Source organism: Nansenia antarctica, assembly GCF_963989245.1.
Source record: "Nansenia antarctica genome assembly, chromosome: 5".
NCBI lineage: Eukaryota > Metazoa > Chordata > Actinopteri > Argentiniformes > Microstomatidae > Nansenia > Nansenia antarctica.
In genome coordinates this window covers 5,003,903-5,024,097 of record NC_137690.1, presented here as the reverse complement: position 1 = coordinate 5,024,097, position 20,195 = coordinate 5,003,903, and the positions used below count along the sequence as shown (strand labels likewise).

General features: G+C 47.9%; 1 protein-coding gene across 1 annotated transcript in view; it reads right to left on the bottom strand.

Annotated features, from left to right (window-relative positions):
- The window catches only part of commd10 (COMM domain containing 10), a gene marked incomplete at its 3' end in the record, with an annotated part of 55,753 nt that overhangs the window by 9,231 nt on the left and 26,327 nt on the right, over positions 1–20,195 (bottom strand). The window contains exons 6-7 of the mRNA XM_080532950.1: positions 5,887–5,990; positions 3,129–3,222 (exon numbers count right to left, since the gene is read on the bottom strand). Of these exons, the coding sequence (XP_080389076.1) occupies positions 3,129–3,222; positions 5,887–5,990 (198 nt within the window). The remainder of the gene's footprint in view (positions 1–3,128; positions 3,223–5,886; positions 5,991–20,195) is intronic.

Genomic DNA, 20,195 nt, shown 5'->3' with positions numbered 1-20,195 from the left:
CCAAAAAAACTAAAAGTTTCAAATGTTTTTTGATTGACACCCTAAAGACATTATGTTCTACCGTGATGAATCAAAGTAAGATGCTTCAACAACAACAAGACACATCAAACGTGTGAACCGGTTTCTTTGAGCTCCTGACGCGTTTCTCTGCACATCAAAACATTATACACAAGGGGGCAGTGTTGAAACATGAAAGTAGTGTTGTGAACGCCTCCCTGCCTGCCTGCCTGCCTCTCTTGCCTGTCTGCCTGCCTCCCTCCCTCCCTCCCTGCCTGCCTGCCTGTCTGTCTGCCTCCCTGCCTGCCTGCCTGTCTGTCTGCCTGCCTGCCTGTCTGCCTGCCTGCCTGCCTGTCTGCCTGTCTGTCTGCCTGTCTGTCTGTCTGCCTGCCTGCCTGCCTGCCTGCCTGTCTGCCTGCCTTGCCTGCCTGTCTGCCTGCCTGTCTGCCTGCCTTGCCTGTCTGCCTTGCCTGTCTGCCTTGCCTGCCTGTCTGCCTTGCCTGACTGTCTGCCTTGCCTGCCTGTCTGCCTTGCCTGCCTGCCTGTCTGCCTGCCTGCCTGCCTGTCTGCCTGCCTGCCTGCCTGTCTGCCTGCATGTCTGTCTGCCTGCCTGTCTGCCTGTCTGTCTGCCTGCCTTGCCTGCCTGCCTGTCTGCCTGCCTTGCCTGCCTGTCTGTCTGTCTGTCTGCCTTGCCTGTCTGCCTTGCCTGCCTGACTGTCTGCCTGCCTGCCTGCCTGCCTGCCTGCCTGCCTTGCCTGCCTGCCTGCCTGTCTGCCTGCCTGTCTGCCTGCCTGCCTGCCTGCCTGCCTGCCTGCCTGTCTGTCTGTCTGTCTGCCTTGCCTGCCTGCCTGCCTGCCTGCCTGCCTGCCTGCCTGTCTGTCTGTCTGGCAGCCTATCTGCCTGTCTGTCTGCCAGCCTTGCCTGCCTGTCTGCCTTGCCTGCCTGTCTGCCTTGCCTGTCTGTCTGTCTGCCAGCCTTGCCTGCCTGCCTGCCTGCCTGCCTGTCTGTCTGTCTGGCAGCCTATCTGCCTGTCTGTCTGTCTGTCTGCCAGCCTTGCCTGCCTGTCTGCCTTGCCTGCCTGTCTGCCTTGCCTGCCTGTCTGTCTGTCTGTCTGTCTGTCTGTCTGTCTGTCTGCCAGCCTTGCCTGTCTGCCAGCCTGACTGTGGGAAACCGACCGGCCCACAGCAGTTCAGCCTTATCCCTTTTCAAAACCAAAGTGACACTTAGTTGAATATTCCGTTTGTAGCAGAACAAATATAGAATGGAGAAAAACAAAAAACAAAAAAGTTTTGTGGAAATTGTTTGTAAAGCGGTTTATCCAAAGAGACCGCTGGATACATCTCTAAAAGCTGTAATGTATGTATCATCATCCTACTGTACTGAAGAAACTTCAACTAAGAAGAACTACAACAACATATCATAAGTATTATTAATCAATTTAGAGTTTTCACTGGATTACACACACACACACACACACACACACACACACACACACACACACACACACACACACACACTAGCATCCATTTGAAGGTTGGACTATTTCTAATGCATTATCCATGACTTTGTATTTTCCCCCTTGAAATGTGAGGCTCTCTTTGATGTGTTTTATGGTGTTCTTATTCGGAGCCCTGACGGGTAATAATGTTGATGTCTTGTGTGAGCTGTAATTACAGGATCAGGGGTAGGAGGGGGCAATGCCAAAACAGGCTCCTCTCTCTCCAGTGTGGCCGTCCTTTGATGTTTTGGGAGGGGGGAGAAAAAAAAAGAAAGCCAGCCGCCTTTCCGACAGAGAAAGGGCCCGCAAAGTGACTGAGAGAGAAGGACATTGAAACCAAACCCATAATGACACATAATAACAAATAAAATAATCGTTGTCCCCCTTTGAAGAGGGAAACCGTCAACGTTTAGCTTTAGCTGCAATGATCATAAAACTAGAAATGATCTCATTTGGAGCGGGGGGGGGGGGGGGGGGGTTGGGAAGGGAGGAATTAGTTTGCTTTAAACAACCCCCCCCGCTTATGCCAAGCTTTACTTTGGCATAAATGTGTGAAAGTGTACTTAGAACAACCAAGTGTACTTAGTGGTGGTGTATAAACCTTTCACCCTGTGGGCTACAGTACAGTACGCTGGGTATGCTTGGGCAGCTGCGCTCGCCTCACGATGACTTTCCCTTTGTTATTGCCAATCGTGACACGTCAGGTGACTTTCCAACGAACCTCCTCTCCTCTCCTCTGTTGAGATCTCAACAGTATGTCTCCCGCCTTGGCAGTCTGAGCGAGAGTGAGAGCGTCCTTGCCTGCGTGTGCTGTTGAGTCACCTGGCGGTGTGTGTGTGTGCATGTGCGTGTGTGCGTGTGCGTGTGTGTGTGTGTGTGTGTGTGTGTGTGTGTGTGTACGTGCACTCTCTTCAAGTACAGCAGCATCCTGCAAAGGTGACTGGGACTGTGGGAACGGTTACACAACGAGGAAGAGGGGTCCAGGAGTGGCAGGATATCCCAACACATTAGCTGCACCCTCTTCCTGGTTCCCTTCCCAGCAGCCACTGCAGCGTCCAGTGCAGGAAGAGGTCGCCAGAGGTCAAGCAGCCGCCTCCCTCCCTCTGTCATTGTGCTTCCATCACCTGTCGTTTGGCCGTCCTCGTTGTCCTGACAACAGAACTTTCTCTCTCTCACAGAGGAGACAGCTGAGGGGGCTGCATTGCGACGTCAGCACTCAAAACAAGAAATAAAAAGCAATAAAGGAAATATTATTTAAAATAAGCAAAAAAAAATGCCAACAGAAGAGGAACAAAATGTTCTTAAAACAACAGTAAAAGAGCTCTTAAAACTAGTGTGTACAGACAAAAAACAAGCAGATATTGCCTTGATTTATGATATTTCATCTTACTTAGATTTACTTTTGCAGTGTGGGGCCTTGTTTTGTCTCTCTTATAGAGGAGAGAGCTGAAAAATAAATAAATAATTGTTTTAGGGCATTTCTGCTTTATTGAGATAAAGACAGTAGAGATTGACAGGAAGGATGGGTGATTATGAGAGAGGGGGGATGACATGCAGGATATGTCGATAGCCGGAATCGAACCAGAGACCGTGCGATGCTATGGAATGCGCCTTAGTGTGCTACGCCACGTACGCTCCCGAGGGCCTTGCTTTCTCTGTTCTTGTGTTCGTTGTGAACCGTCTGAGTCTGAGTCTGGCAGGTTGAGACTACGATACCAGACATGGAGCTGCAGGGCTCATACACACGCAGATTAAGCCTAGAATATTCTTTCGACTGAGATTGTGTATTGTTTGTAGTCTATAGGAGGGGGAGGCGGGTTAATCTCTCTCTACCCATCAGCCCAATGGGTACCAAGACTACCACTGCCAATGCTAGAGGTTATACAACACGATGTCGTTTCAGTTGGCTGTTCATCACGGTCAACAATGTCATTACATCTAATGCTATAATGCATGACTGCTGAGTGAGGTCAGCCCTCACGTTTTTGAAAAATTTGGCAAGTTGCAGTTCCTCAGTATGCAAATGGAGATGTAATCAAGTCTTTTAGTCTGCTGTGCACAGCACAAACATAGCAGCTGCCTCTCCAAGGGCGAGACACATTCACAGTTAACCTCATTTGATTTGGCTTTAACCTCTAAACAAACACTGGAAATCTCGAATGGTTTAAAAAGCACGTTGAAAATTCTTGTTTTTTTCCTCATGTTTAATTCCATGGCACACTGTTATTTTTTCTCTTTCTACGGCGGCACTGTATGCCAACATTGTGTGAATGTGAAAAGACTGTGTTTGTGTCAGGTGCCTGAGATGGCAGTGTGTCTGTCTCTCCTGGCTCAGAGCACACATTCAGCTTTAATGAGGAAGGATGAATATTTCTACATGATTTGTGGAGGCAGCTTTTCATACGACCCACCGGCATGTAAGATTTCATATGAATTTTCGGGTGAATTCATACAAATTGAGCGTGAGAGCCCCGTTGACTAAAACAATGAAAAAAACCTGGCTGGGGAATGAACACAGCGCTACCGAGAGGAGTTCGTAATTTTATTTTATTTTATTTGTTTGTTATTCTTCCTATCCTATCTTGATGTAGGGTATTCTTTGATCCACACATACATGACCCCGAAATACATCCCATCAGTAAAGAGTCAGGGCAAGGATATAAAAGAAAATTGTGTACAATTAAAAAAACGCTGTAAAGAAAATAGACGACGACAACATTTCTGACAAATTGACCTACTCAGTTGCACAGGAACGAAAACACCAAAGACATGAATTGTGAAATAACATACGAAATGCCCTCCCTATAACACTCTTTGTGGTCTGTTTACAGTCTATTGGGTGACAACCATCGTCATAAATCTCACCAATAGCCCATTTAAACATCACCAATGGCCCATTTAAGCACTCAACATGAATGCCGCAACATTATCTAAAATAGATCAAGAAAACGGAGGATGCTGTTTCGCTGTGTTAAGTGACTGTCGGGACTGTGGGTTGAGTTATAAGAGGAGAATGCACCTTTAATGGCGGCCACGAGACCATTATCCCCCCCTGATAGGTGGTTATTACGCCTGGTGATTGATGCCGCCTATGCAGACCCTCACCCACAATATGACCTACACTGCTTTCATCTGACACATCAATCATTTAGCGGTTCACAGTGAGGTCTGCCTATAGATAGGCCTCACGGTTGAAGGTTAATCACGGGTGGGATAGCATTGTCCGCTCTCCTCTGTTCTGGATTCGTTCAGTCAGTCAAAACATTGTAATGAGGCATATCAATGTAGGCGTATATAGTATATATATATACACACTATATGGACAAAAGTATGTGGACACTATTATGGTCTGGGGCGTTTTTCATGGTTTGGGCTAGGCCCCTTAGTTCCAGTGAAGGGAAATCTTAATGCTACAGCATACGTTGCGATTCTAGAGAATTCTAGAGAGAGCTCTAGAGAATAATTCTAGATTCTAGAATTCTAGAGAATAAAGAAGAAAATGCTTCCAACATTGTGGCAACATTTTGGGGAAGGCCCTTTCCAGTTTCAGCATGACAATGCCCCCATACACAAAGTGAGGTCCATAATGACACGGTTTGCTGAGTTTGGTCTGGGAGACCTTGACTGGTCTGCACACAGAGCTTTCATCTCAACCCCATCGAACACCTTTGGGATGAATTGGAATGCCGACTGCGAGCCAGTCCTTCTCGCCCAACATCAGTGCCTGACCTCATTAAAGCTCTTGTGGCTGAATGGGAGCAAATCCCCCCAAAATGAAATCTAGCAGAAAGTCTTCCCAGAAGAGTGGAAGCTGTTATAGCAGCAAAGGTGGGACCAACTCCATATTAATGGCCATGGTTTTGGAATGAGAAGTTCAACAAGCACATATGGGTGTGATGTTCGGGTGTCCCAAGACTTATACCGTAGTGAATATGGAAACAGATATGTATGGTACAGTATGTGTCAGGGGAGGCTGGTGGAGGTAGAAATTGGAGGACGGGCTCATTGTAAATGCATGGAACGGAATGAGGAACGATATCAAACAACTATGTTTGATACGGTTCCTCATACGGTTCCTCATTCCGTTCCAGGGGCTGAGGTTAACCAGGAAAGACAACAACGCTCTCCGGACCACTGAGAAAACTATGAATTACTGTATGGGCGGTTCAGACGATGAAATATGCAGAGGCTGGGTTGATTGAGTGGACAATAGCAGGGCGACATGGACAGAGTGTACGCACGTCTCCATCTGAGAGCAGAGCTGAAATGGCATTGGCTGAAAAATTAATGAGCACTATCGTGTGTAAGTAAGTAGTGGGGAGGAATGACTTATTCAGCAGGGACTGCTCACAGATGTCATTACATCAGCTGGTTCACCCTGAAAGTCTAACCGGCTGGGGCTGGGGTATAGGGGGCTGGGGCTGGGGTATAGGGGGCTGGGGATGGAGATGGGGATGGGGTATAGGGGGCTGGGGATGTGGATGGGGGGCTGGGGCTGGGGTAGGGGGGGCTGGGGATGGGGCTGGGGTATGGGGGGCTGGGGTATAGGGGGCTGGGGCTGGGTATAGGGGGCTGGGGTATGGGGGGCTGGGGATGGAGATGGAGATGGGGATGGAGATGGGGATGGAGATGGGGATGGGGTATAGGGGGCTGGGGTATGGGGGGCTGGGGTATAGGGGGCTGGGGTATGGGGGGCTGGGGATGGGGCTGGGGATGGGGGGATGGGGCTGGGGTATGGGGGGCTGGGGTATAGGGGGCTGGGGTATAGGGGGCTGGGGCTGGAGATGGGGATGGGGTATAGGGGGCTGGGGTATGGGGGGCTGGGGATGGGGCTGGGGATGTGGATGGGGGGATGGGGCTGGGGTATAGGGGGCTGGGGCTGGGGATGGAGATGGAGATGGGGATGGGGTATAGGGGGCTGGGGATGCGGCTGGGGCTGGAGATGGAGACTCCACAACCCAGGGACTCTGAGAAGACGTATATGTGATGCACACGGTCTGACGCACACAGACTTAGAGAGAGAGAGGGGGAGAGACAGAAAGAGACAGAGAGAGGTGAGCAAGGGATAGAGAGAGAGAGGGGTGAGCAAGGGAGAGAGAGACACACACATAGAGAGACAGAGACAGAGAGAGACAGAGACAGAGAGAGAGACAGACAGACAGAGACAGACAGAGACAGAGAGACAGACACAGACAGAGACAGAGAGAGACAGAGAGAGACAGACAGAGAGAGAGACACAGACAGAGACAGACAGAGAGACCAGACAGAGACAGAGAGACAGACACAGACAGACAGAGAGAGACAGACAGACAAAGAGAGGGAGAGACAGACCGAGAGACAGAGAGACAGACAGAGAGAAAGAGACAAACAGACAGAGAGAGACAGACAGACAAAGAGAGGGAGAGACAGACCGACAGACAGAGAGACAGAGAGACAGACAGAGAGAAAGAGACAAACAGAGAGAGGGAGAGACAGACCGACAGACAGAGAGACAGAGACAGAGAGACAGAGAGAAATAGACAAACAGAGAGACAGACAGAAACAGAGACAGAGTGAGACAGACAGACAGAGAAACAGAGAGAGAGACACACAGAGAGAGAGACAGTGAGAGACAAAGAGAGACAGAGACAGAGTGAGACAGAGACAGACAAACAGAGAGAGACAGAGAGCGAGAGACACAGAGAGACAGACACAGAGACACAGAGAGAGACAGAGAAACAGAGACAGACAGAGAGAGAGACAAAGTGAGACAGAGAGACAGACAGAGACAGACAGAGGGACATAGACCGAGAGACAAACAGAGACAGACAGAGACAAACAGAGAGAGTGAGAGACAGAGACAGACAGATAGAGGCAGAGACAGAGAGACAGACAGAGAAAGAGACAGAGACAGAGACAGGCAGAGACAAACAGAGAGACAGACAGACAGAGACAGAGACAGACAGAGACAAACAGAGAGACAGACAGATAGAGGCAGAGACAGAGAGACAGACAGAGAGACAGAGAGAGACAGAGACAGAGACAGAGAGACAGGCAGAGACAAACAGAGAGACAGAGACATCAGAGAGACAGAGACAGAGAGACAGACAGACAGAGAGACAGAGACAGAGAGACAAATAGAGACAAACAGAGAGACAGAGACAGAGACAGAGAGACAGACAGAGAGACAGAGAGAGAGACAGACAGAGACAGAGACAGAGAGACAGACAGAGAGACAGAAATAGAGAGAGACCTAGAGAGAGAGAGACACACAGAGAGAGACAGAGTGATGACGACAGCAGACACAGGCCCCATCTTGAAGCCCTCGAAAAACAGCGTTGTCTCTCCTACTAGCTGTCACTGCTGATTACAGGGAGGCGGTGCAGAAACGCTGACTTATTCATGTCTGCAGGCAGGCTGGCCTGCCCCCGCCGCTGGCCCGGGCTCAAGGTGCAGTGTCTGAGTGGATCTCTTCCACCTCAGCCCAACAGCGCTCTGCCATTACAGGTCACAAGCCTCCGTCCGCCTCCATCTCATCTAATATGCTGCCGTGGTCGTCTGCGGCTCACAGCCTACAGCCACAGTGGCAGTTTCTTTCTTCTTGTTTTTGTTTTGTTTTTGTTTTTATGCCCTTGTACAGAATGTTCCCTTGTAGGGAATGTTGCTGGGAAGATACAGTTCGATCGATCGACCGATCGAGAAGAGATCGATAGGTTTAGGTCATGGTTTCGGTCGTCCTCCTGTCTCTCAGAGTTGTGAATTGTGAGAGAGTTGTGAGTACAGAGTGTTCTGCAGTGACTAAACTGTAACTACGTTCTGAATAGACGTAGGTATGAAATAATAATAATATAATACTGACGGAATACTGATCAAAGCAGTCGGGTATAACATGCCTCGAAAAACTGGATCAGGCCTTGTTGGCGAGGCTCTCAGTCGCTCTGGAACTGTTCGGTAGATGAATACAGAGAGAACAATCTGAGTTTATCACTGGAAACACATTTGTCTTATATTTAGAACAGTTTATCACCTACGCTGGGGTACCCACCGAGCATCCTGTCAGAGTGTAGCAGAATGAAACTGCTTCTACCTGCTCTGAATACTGTATGAATTCACTTATGGATGCTTATGGATTCAATTAAAAAAAAAGATATATTTCTTTAGAATGCTGCTCTGTTGCTAAGAGCATAGCCAGCTACGTGTTGATGTGAGGAAACGGTTGTTGCGCAATTTTCTCTGAGACCAATTAGCCGGTGTGAACCCGTGATGTGGCGGAGGGGGGGGGGGGGGGGGGGGGGTGTCGGAGGATGTGAGTCCTCTTCCTCCCGCTACCGAGCTACACGCTACCGGTGTCATGTCAGAACGTGTCCTCTGACAGATAGTGTTTGTGATCTGACAGGAAGTCTATTTTGATTATTAGTATTATTATTATTATTATTTTTGTTATTATTATTATTATTAATTATATAATTATTAATTATAATAATAATAACACCAATAATATTATGAATGTGAATCTGAATGTGAATCTGAATAAGCATAATTATAATATGAATAACAATACTACTACTACTACTACTACTACTACTACTACTACTACTACTACTACTACTACTACTACTACTACTACTACTACTACTACTACTACTACTACTACTACTACTGCTACTACTACTACTACTACTACTAATACTATCTAATGAAAAGTTTTGTAAAATAACAATGATAGTGGCTGGTATGACACTTGGTTCTCCAAAGCTGGTTTCATAATGACTAACTAAAGTTATTGATGATAACGTGAATATTATGTTATGTTTCTCAAGGTTTGCAAAGATGATTAATTACTACTTCAATCATGTTATATCCCTGTTCATCACATCTTTGTAAATATTGTTATATTAATTAATATAATTATTAATATAGTATTATTGTCATTAACAGTGATTTTCTTGCACTTTAGATTGGCAGTATGAATATAATTATGTATTCAAAAGGTATTTCATTTATTCATCTGTACGACACTGCTTGCAGATGACATATCATTAATTGGAAGTCAAAAATATCCATTAATTTGAATGTTAAATCGAGAAAAAATTACAATAACATCGATGGATGTTCTGAATTCAATAATTTATGGTAAAATATTCTTAAGAATTAATGAAAACACTTAGAACGCAACGGTGACATGCGAGTAAGCCGTCATCAATTATGTGTCGCATCAGAAACCTCTTAAAACCACAGCTAATAGCGAGGGAGGGCGCGCTGGCTGACAGGGGGGCGCATACTGGCACGACACCGCCGCTGTGGCGAGGCCTCCTCCTGTCAGCACGGGATGACAGCTCTGATCAACATCCTGTCCCACTTCCTGTGGCTCCGTCTTCTCTGTTACAAACCACATGAAGGCCTCCTCAGAAGACATGTGCAGCCCTGGGGAGGCTGGTGGAGGTTGGAGGAGGTTGGAGGAGGTAGAAATCGGAGGACGATCTCATTGTAATGCCATGGAATAGAGTATGAGAATGAGGAATGGTACCTTCTACAACAGCATGTTTGGATACTGGATTCTGATTGGCTAGTGACAGTGGTAAATATCCCGCAACAACCTTCAGTTCAGACCGCATTTCCAGTATCAATGCGCCTCCCCCAATCAATCTGATTAAGAACACCTGTGCTGACCTACAATGCAATCGTTGATCTTGTTTATGGGACTATATTCTGTGGCGGAAGGATATATGTATTCTGAAACGATGAATGATTGTAAATACATGAATTTAATGTTACAACTGTGTATTTATTTTGTATTATATTGTGTGGTGGCTGTTGTAGAAAAGCAATTTACTCGGCTTCACAACAGGATTGTGGCACAATTTACTCGTGCCACAACCCTGTACCAGTGGTAAATGTCTCCACAACCCCCTTCCTCTCATGGTAAATTGCTTCCATCTAACATCCCATGCTTTTACAATTTGCCTGTCCTCCGATTCCTACCTCCACCAGCCTCCCCTGGAAGTTGTCATGTCCTGTGCCTCTAGCTGGAATGCCTCACAAGGCCACTACCGTCTCCTCCGTTTGTTATGACAGGTTGTATGTCAAGCGTAAACTGACTCACCCCACCCCCCATGAAATAACACAAGAAGCCTTTTCTAGCTACTCAGGAATGATGGGGAGAGTGTACATTATAGTTGTAATAATAATAAATCATAGCTATATAAAACCACATGTAGAAACAATTCCTCTAATGAGACATGACATCACAGTCCAGTGAATTGCACGAACACACCGGAGTTTGAAATAAAAACAAACTTCTCGGGGCTCTGACTGGTGTCCTCAGGCTGTTAGGAACGGTACTGTTTATACAGTTGTAATTACCATGTAATAACACAAGGTAATACAGTTGATTGTCCCAATTATGCTCCTGACTCAGACAACGCCGCAGTGTGTATACCCTGTGTGTCATAGCAACTGTCTGTTGACGTGAGCGTGACAGGAATCTCAGGTTGTGTCACACACACCTGAGAGGGACACACACACCTGAGAGGGACACACACACCTGAGAGGGACACACACACACACCTGAGAGGGACACACACACACCTGAGAGGGACACACACACCTGAGAGGGACACACACACCTGAGAGGGACACACACACACACCTGAGAGGGACACACACACACCTGAGAGGGACACACACACCTGAGAGGGACACACACACCTGAGAGGGACACACACCTGAGAGGGACACACACACCTGAGAGAGACACACCTGAGAGGAGGACACACACCTGAGAGAGACACACACACCTGAGAGAGACACACACACCTGAGAGGGACACACACACCTGAGAGGGACACACACACACACACCTGAGAGAGACACACACACCTGAGAGAGACACACACACCTGAGAGGGACACACACACCTGAGAGGGACACACACACCTGAGAGGGACACACACACACCTGAGAGAGACACACACACCTGAGAGGCACACACACCTGAGAGGGACACACACACCTGAGAGAACCACACACACACCTGAGAGAACACACACACCTGAGAGAACCACACACACACCTGAGAGAGACACACACACCTGAGAGGAGGACACACACCTGAGAAGGACACACACCTGAGAGAGACACACACACCTGAGAGGGACACACACCTGATAGGGACACACACACACCTGAGAGGGACACACACACCTGAGAGGGACACACACACCTGAGAGGGACACACACACCTGAGAGGGACACACACACACCTGAGAGGGACACACACACCTGAGAGGGACACACACACCTGAGAGGAGGACACACACACCTGAGAGGGACACACACACCTGAGAGGAACACACACACCTGAGAGAGACACACACACCTGAGAGAGACACACACCTGAGAGGGACACACACACCTGAGAGGGACACACACACCTGAGAGAAACACACACACCTGAGAGGAGGACACACACCTGAGAGGGACACACACACCTGAGAGGGACACACACACCTGAGAGGGACACACACACCTGAGAGGGACACACAGACCTGAGAGGGACACACACACCTGAGAGAAACACACACACCTGAGAGGAGGACACACACACCTGAGAGGGACACACACACCTGAGAGGGACACACACACCTGAGAGGGACACACACACCTGAGAGGGACACACACACCTGAGAGGGACACACACACCTGAGAGGGACACACAGACCTGAGAGGGACACACACACATGAGAGAAACACACACACCTGAGAGGAGGACACACACACCTGAGAGACACACACACACACCTGAGAGGGACACACACACCTGAGAGAGACACACACACCTGAGAGGGACACACACACCTGAGAGGGACACACACACACCTGAGAGGGACACACACCTGAGAGGAACACACACACCTGAGAGGGACACACACACCTGAGAGGGACACACACACACCTGAGAGGGACACACACACCTGAGAGGGACACACACACCTGAGAGGGACACACACACACCTGAGAGGGACACACACACCTGAGAGGAACACACACACACCTGAGAGAGACACACACACCTGAGAGGGACACACACACACACCTGAGAGGGACACACACCTGAGAGGGACACACACACCTTAGAGGAACACACGCACACACCTGAGACACACACACACCTGAGAGGGACACACACACCTGAGAGGAACACACACACACACACACACCTGAGAGGGACACACACACCTGAGAGGAACACACACCTGAGAGGGACACACACAGCTGAGAGGGACACACACACCTGAGAGGGACACACACCTGAGAGGGACACACACACCTGAGAGGGACACACAGCTGAGAGGGACACACACACACCTGAGAGGGACACACACCTGAGAGGGACACACACACCTGAAAGGAGGACACACACACCTGAGAGACACACACACACCTGAGAGGAACACACACACCTGAGAGGGACACACACACCTGTGCCAGCTGGCTCATCACGGCCCCAACACAGGTGAGTAACACCACAGACAGGTGAGTAACACCACAGACAAGTGAGCAGCAGGACAGACAGGTAAGGAACACCACAGACAGGTGAGGAACACCACAGACAGGTGAGGAACACCACAGACAGGTGAGCAGCAACACAGACAGATGAGGAACACCACAGACAGGTGAAGTGTAACACAGACAGGTGAGGAACAGGACAGACAGGTGAGGACCACCACAGACAGGTCTCCTTAGTGCTCCAGTAACAGATAGGAATGCTGCTCCACACACACAAGTCCAAACTGAAATCACACAACCCGGCCAAGGGCTTCCTGTTACCAACACAACACCATCGTGATTTAGAGCCACAACACAGGTAACCTACCCTGCCCTGCTGGGGCCTGACCAGGGGAGGCTGGCGGAGGTAGAAATCGGAGAACGGGGCTCATTGTAATGCATGGAATGGAGGGAGGAATGGTATCACACACACACACACACGTGTGATACCATATCTCATTCCATTCCATGCATTACAATGACCTCCGTCCTCCGATTTCTACCTCCGCCAGCCTCCGCCAGGCCCAACAACAACAACAACAACACACATCCATCCTCCTTACTCTGTGCACCGTCGCAGCTTTGATCTGACGCACTATTTCATATATATACTGTCTGTCTCACATACGGGGAGAGTTAATACGCGAGGACAACTTCATCTCCTCACCGTGATAAGCTTTGACACAAACATATTTCAAGAGTTCAAGCCCCCCTCCCCACTCCCACCCCAACCCCCCCAAGTACGACGTATGGTTATATCGAGCACGCCGCAGATTCATAGGCCCGTCTTGCTAGTCACCCACGCTAAACAAGCCCTTACACATCATCAAAGTGATCGGCTCTCTGGCAGGAGTGGGAGCGATAGGGTTTGTTTTGGTTTGAGGCATATTTGTATTACAGAATCGGTGAAGGGTACTGTATACACACAGTATATATCTCCCTTGCAGATGTACAGTAGCGTAGCCTCTGTAATGACACAGTCACACTGGCAGCTATTATGCAGCCTACAATAGTGAAAAGCGTAATTACTGGTGGCGTGGCCTATAGTATGTGATTAAGTTCGGATCGGATCGTGTTATCATAGTAATAATAAACCCGGTCCACTCTTCCGAGGGGTACAAAAGCATAGCATAATTACGTGCCCTCAACAGTCCAGAGTGCAAAGGCAATTAAATTGAGTCACTAGTGATTTATTTAAAAACAATTATGGCACAGCATCTTGTATTTTGCATTTACATGTTTGGCATTGAGTAGACGCCTTTATCCTAACAGCATCTTAAAGGAGACAACAGCATACACGTCTTCATGAGATTTATTATGGGTAACGAAAGGCTACCTCATCATAAGAGTAGTATCCAGACAAAGCATGTTTTTATTGCATTTTGTTTGTTTTTGTTTTGTATTGATCTTCGCTCTGGGATAAAGCGGCGCAGTGTCTATTGCATCTGTGTATGAAATCTGCTTCCATAAAGTTGGATTTGATTCACCTTCTTCTTCACCACAGACCCATCCCTCAGACTATTTCAGAGTAAATCCACTGAGACAACTAAGGCTGCCTAATTGTGTAGTAGCAGTGGGTTTGTGACAAACCGAAGAGGGAGATTTAACAGTATGATGAATGAGGGGAAAAAAGGTGCTAGTTTACCCCTGGACTAGAGCTGCGTATTTGGCAGCCGTATAGCTCCTTTAATTATTGAAGGCTCCGTAGTAGCCTACATCGCTTTAAATCATCCGGAGATGTCGCTCTGGGACAGTTCATGGTAGCACAGGTGGCCCGTTATTACACAGAGAGAACACGCCCGGGTATATGGGAGCCTATAATGGCTGCACAGTGCACAGTCCTGGCCCCGGGTTTCGCCCACAGATGTCAAGTGTCTCTCTATCTTCTTGCCCGTGGACTTGTCATCATAGAGGGATATACAATAGATATGTGTTTAATACATAAAAGACAGACTCCAACACGCACGCACACAAAAAAAACTGTTGCTAAAACGTCCACCCCGATACGTTTGTTGTTGTCTATTCTTCTGAATGTGATCATCCAAACGGATTGTCTGCTCGGCTGAACCCGACCGAGGGGCGATGACAGCCCAGGACGGGACCACCGGGGAAGGGGTCTCCCACGGGCGGAGACAAGAGAGCCTTTGAACCGGGCTGCATTCCGTTTCGCAACGGCCCGGCCGGGCGTCAAATACGCACAAAGCAAAATGAGGGTAACATGCCGTAACCGCCGGCATCATTAATTGTCAACCCGAAATTGTTTCCGACAGTTCACATGGAAAGCAAAGCTCAGACACGCCGGGCTGCATTTAGGCGAATAAACCAGTATTGTATCGATAACGTATCGTAAGAATAACGCAAGAGACTCCCAATTTGATTGATTGGTTTTTTCATATCCACGCTATTAATAGAAAACGGACCTTTTCTTTTTTAACATGTGTTTTCATGAAATCGTGAGCTTAGAATGATAAGGTTCTATCTCCGTTTAGAATGATAAGGTTCAATCAATCCGTTTAGGGTAGTTCAGAGATATTGAGCGTCAAAGTTGTTACATTCCATTATGTTTTGTGAGATGGAACCTTTGTATTTTATGAATTACTAACTCAAAAATATCAACATTTTAAAAATAACACCACACAGGCATTAACACCTAATGGATCAGATTATGTAAAAAACACAAATTTGACAAAAATAGAGATAGAACCTTATAATTCTAACGTCACGATGAAATGCCAGAGAGTAAATCTAGTAGAATTACAGTTGTTGTCCATAAGTGGCACCCGCTGAAACAAAAGACCGTGTTCCGCCTGGCTCCGCCCCGTGTGTGGAGGGTGACAGCTGGGGAGAGAGGGCTTCATCTCAGACAGGATAACAGCGGCTTCTGCGGAGCGCACTGAGTTCGGTCGGTCTGAACAACGCACCGTTGTTTAGTTCTTTATTTGGACTGGGCCAGGTTTTATCGGCACCGTCCAGTTTTCCTCAAGGAGTTGTTATTGTTGTTGTTTTTTTTTTTTTACCGATTGGCTTTTCAAGTGGATTTCGAGATGGATATTCCGATTTGAGATTTGAAAGACGTTGTGCTTCCAGCGCGGCATGTAAGAAAAAGCAGAAGCTTGAAGAGTTTTTTTTAGAAAAGTAGCGCTCGCATTGTTATTCTGAGATGACCACTGTTGTCTGAACTGCTTTTCTGAACGATATCCCGAAATGGATTATTATTAAAAAGGACAATCGAGACATTTACCCCCCCCAGGCATATCCATCCATGAGCTGAAGGTAATACATGTGTATTTTCTTATTTAACTTTATGCTTGCAGATAACAGTCTTTATGTGCGGGCTTGTTTTTTTTCTCTTTTCAATCACTGCTTTCAACGACAAGTGCACATAGCTGTCCCACGCCACTTCGGCAACTTTGCACGATTCTTTCGTATTCCTGTGAAACCGACATGTATGAAGTGGCAATTAAATGAAAGTGTAGTAATTTATTATATCCATCATAGTTATTTTCTGGCCAAAGCAGCCTACATAATGTTGGCACTGTAACCTTATTTCTATGCGCGTACTGTATTCTCTCTCTCTCGCACTGGAGGTCTATGGAGTATGGACTATACTGTAGAATTTGGAAGTGTTGCTGTTAATCTTGTGATTGTATTATAGGCTACGGGCATTTATGAAGGTGGTTAGACTGTAAAACCTTTCATTTTCGCAGTCAGCTCTTTGGGGTCGGAATATGAAATAGTGTGCTGGGAGGAACTTACTCTCGCTCTGCTCCCCACGGCCGGCCCTCCACGGGGGGATTATCTAGTCCCACCTAAGCCTAAGAACGGAGGCCACTTGGATCCGATGTGTTGCGCTGTTTACACACCCTAGTCCTGCCGTCATCACCTGTATTGTGTGTATTTCTAGGCGGAAAAAATAATTCATAATAACATTAAACCAGGTAATAAGGCATTTATAGGCTATGGTCTTTATTATTGTTCATTCATACTGCAGTAGGCTCAACAGAGGGGATATTCAGTACAAGTGTTGTTATTGTATTTGCTATATTTGTGTAGCCTATTTTCTTCCGCTTTTTAATTTGAGTGACAATTGTGCCCCCCGACTGATTTTATTTCAAGACTGAAATTAGTCAACTTTAAACATGGCTCTTGTTACATCACATCCATCAATATGTTTCTGGCTCTGTCTGTCAACCTGAGGTGCGTGCACACACACACACACACACACACACACACACACACACACACACGCGCGCGCGCACACACACACGCGCACGCGCACACACACACACACACACACACACACACACGCGCGCGCGCACACACACACGCACGCACGCACACACACACACACACACACACACACACACACACACACACACACACACACACACACACACACACACACACAATGACAGAGACGTTTGCCTGCGCCGCCGGTTGGAGCGGCTCTGTCTGCGCAGGCCAGGGTGTGTTCAACGATGTGTGGCTCGAGGCCATTCCAGTGCCGGTCAGCGTCCTAATGGGTCTATTTGGCCCGGAAGATAAAATACGTCTCTCTCTGATATGTGTCTCCGTTGCAGAAAGGCTCCTGTTGTAACAACCATATGATGTCCCAGTGAACACACTGGCTGTGTTGCTCGCGCACAGTCCCCCTGTTAGATGGCCCACATGCTCGAGGCCCCGTAAGCACCATGCAGGGACGCCGCCAGCACCTCATCCCTGCCAGTCCTGTCCCTCCCTCCCTCCCTCCCTCCCTCCCTCCCTCCCTCCCTCCCTCCACCCCTCCCTCCCTCCCTCCCTCCACCCCTCCCTCCCTCCCTCCCTCCACCCCTCCCTCCCTCCCTCCCTCCCTCCACCCCTCCCTCCCTCCCTCCACCCCTCCCTCCCTCCCTCCCTCCCTCCCTCCACCTCTCCATCCCTCCCTCCCTCCCTCCACCCCTCCATCCATCCCTCCCTCCCTCCACCCCTCCATCCATCCCTCCCTCCACCCCTCCATCCATCCATCCCTCCCTCCCTCCACCCCTCCATCCATCCATCCCTCCCTCCACCCCTCCATCCATCCCTCCCTCCACCCCTCCATCCATCCATCCCTCCCTCCCTCCCTCCCTCCACCCCTCCATCCATCCCTCCTTCCCTCCCTCCCTCCACCCCTCCATCCATCCCTCCCTCCCTCCCTCCCTCCACCCCTCCATCCATCCCTCCCTCCCTCCACCCCTCCATCCCTCCCTCCCTCCCTCCCTCCCTCCATCCTCTCCTCTATGGGGGAGCTTCTGTTTGTTGTTCTTATTCATCCAAGGATGAGAGGAGACCTTTCTGTTCAACATGGTTTCAAACGAGGTGGGTGTTGGTGTCAACACTATAGGAATAGAGCTCGAAGGCTGCAAGCAAGCACAACTCGTTACTCATCTTCTGATCTTTTTATTTTTTATTTTTTTTAACGTGGTATTCTAGGAAAATGTGTTATATTGTGCCAGCGTTCTATTTTTGGAGTGGGATGGTCTTGTACAAACACAGTGGTGGGGCAAAACAACGGGTTGTATGACATATGTTTCAGAAAAAAAATCACTGGAAATATCAGCCTATTTGATAGGTTTCCATTCGTTGCGTGTCCACCCCCCCCCCCAGTAAGAGTCAAGGTGTGACCGGTGTATTGTGAGATGAGATTCTGTCGATGGAGAGAGTGTGGGTATATTGTAAACCTAATCATTCACATGATTTTTAGTGTGGCTAAACTACCACACCCGCCACAACAACCGATTCCAAAAACCCAGTCAGTCCTGGGGCCATTTTGAAACACCTGCCGAGCCAACAGTTCCACTGTCTTACACAGACAGTTATAATAACACTGAAAGCTAATCTTGCACGCCACTGACACACGCAGATACGCTTTTACACGTAAATCACTGGCTGATTACCTTTGTGACAGCTCAGCCCCTCTCTCGGTGTGCCAGGGGGATGGATGGGAGCTGGGAGAGAAACACGGGACACATCGACACGCATTGTGTTTGAGCGCCTCTCCTATTCGGAGCGATGCTGCTCTGTGGGGTATTTGAGAACGACGAGGTGGGCTTTATGTGTGACTGATGTGGATTTGTCACACTGGCGGTGTGCTTGGCCAGGCATGCAGGGGTGCAGCTTTGCTATTTACATTTTGCCAGTCAAGGACAGAGAGAGATGCGCCGCTGCCACCGGCGCTGAATAATTGATAAACGGTTCGCCTTATTGCCTACGTAAAATGAATTGCCACTCAATTACCCTACGCGCAAAAGCGGAGTCGATGTTTGAGCGTCGCTTCACGTTCAGTGTCAATACTGAACTGTACGTCCGACGGATGTGTGTATTTATGCATATTTCATGATTGCATGTTTTATTGATGAGTGTACAGGGTGTGTGTCGAGGAGGTTTTGTCAACAATTAAGAGTCCCAAATCCCTTAATTACGCCACCCTCAATCATAACCACACAACTAAAGAAAACAGCTTTTGTTGCGTTTCAAACAGGGCCCGGCCTTTGCTTATAGAGCATTAATCTCAATCAGATTAATCACATACACCGTACTGCGTAGTGTGTATTTAAAATGTAATTATCGTGTCTAGACGAGGAGAGGTTTCATGCTCGAAATAAGCAGGTGTTGCTGTTGTGGAGGTGGAGGTGAATGAAGTACCCCTTCACCATAGAAACACACTGAGCAGAACACGGTCCAACAGACCATGAATGAATGAATGAATGAATGAATGAATGAATGAATGAATGAATGAATGAATGAATGAATGAATGGTCTTTATTGTCATTAATACAGTACAGGTACCGACATTTAGTAGGGGGGGCTCCCCTGGTGCTTGGAAAAAGACTAAAAACAAGAGGGCCAAGGGTAAAATAAAAAAGGGAAAAGAGCTGGTTGACATAAATAAAGGCTATACACTATCTACTATACTACTATACTATACAATAAAACACTGTGCTGTACTCTATGCTATGCTATACATATCCTAACTTTTCCTATATCTGAACCTTATGTACACAAGTGTCAATGATGGCAATCTGGCTCTAGTTCACCAAAAGATGGCCAACATGGAAATTCTAACACATAATTGCCATGGTCATAATTGTTATTGTTTTTGCATGTGTGTGTAGTAGTAGAAACACACAGAGAAGCTAGAACATTCAGAGTCGGC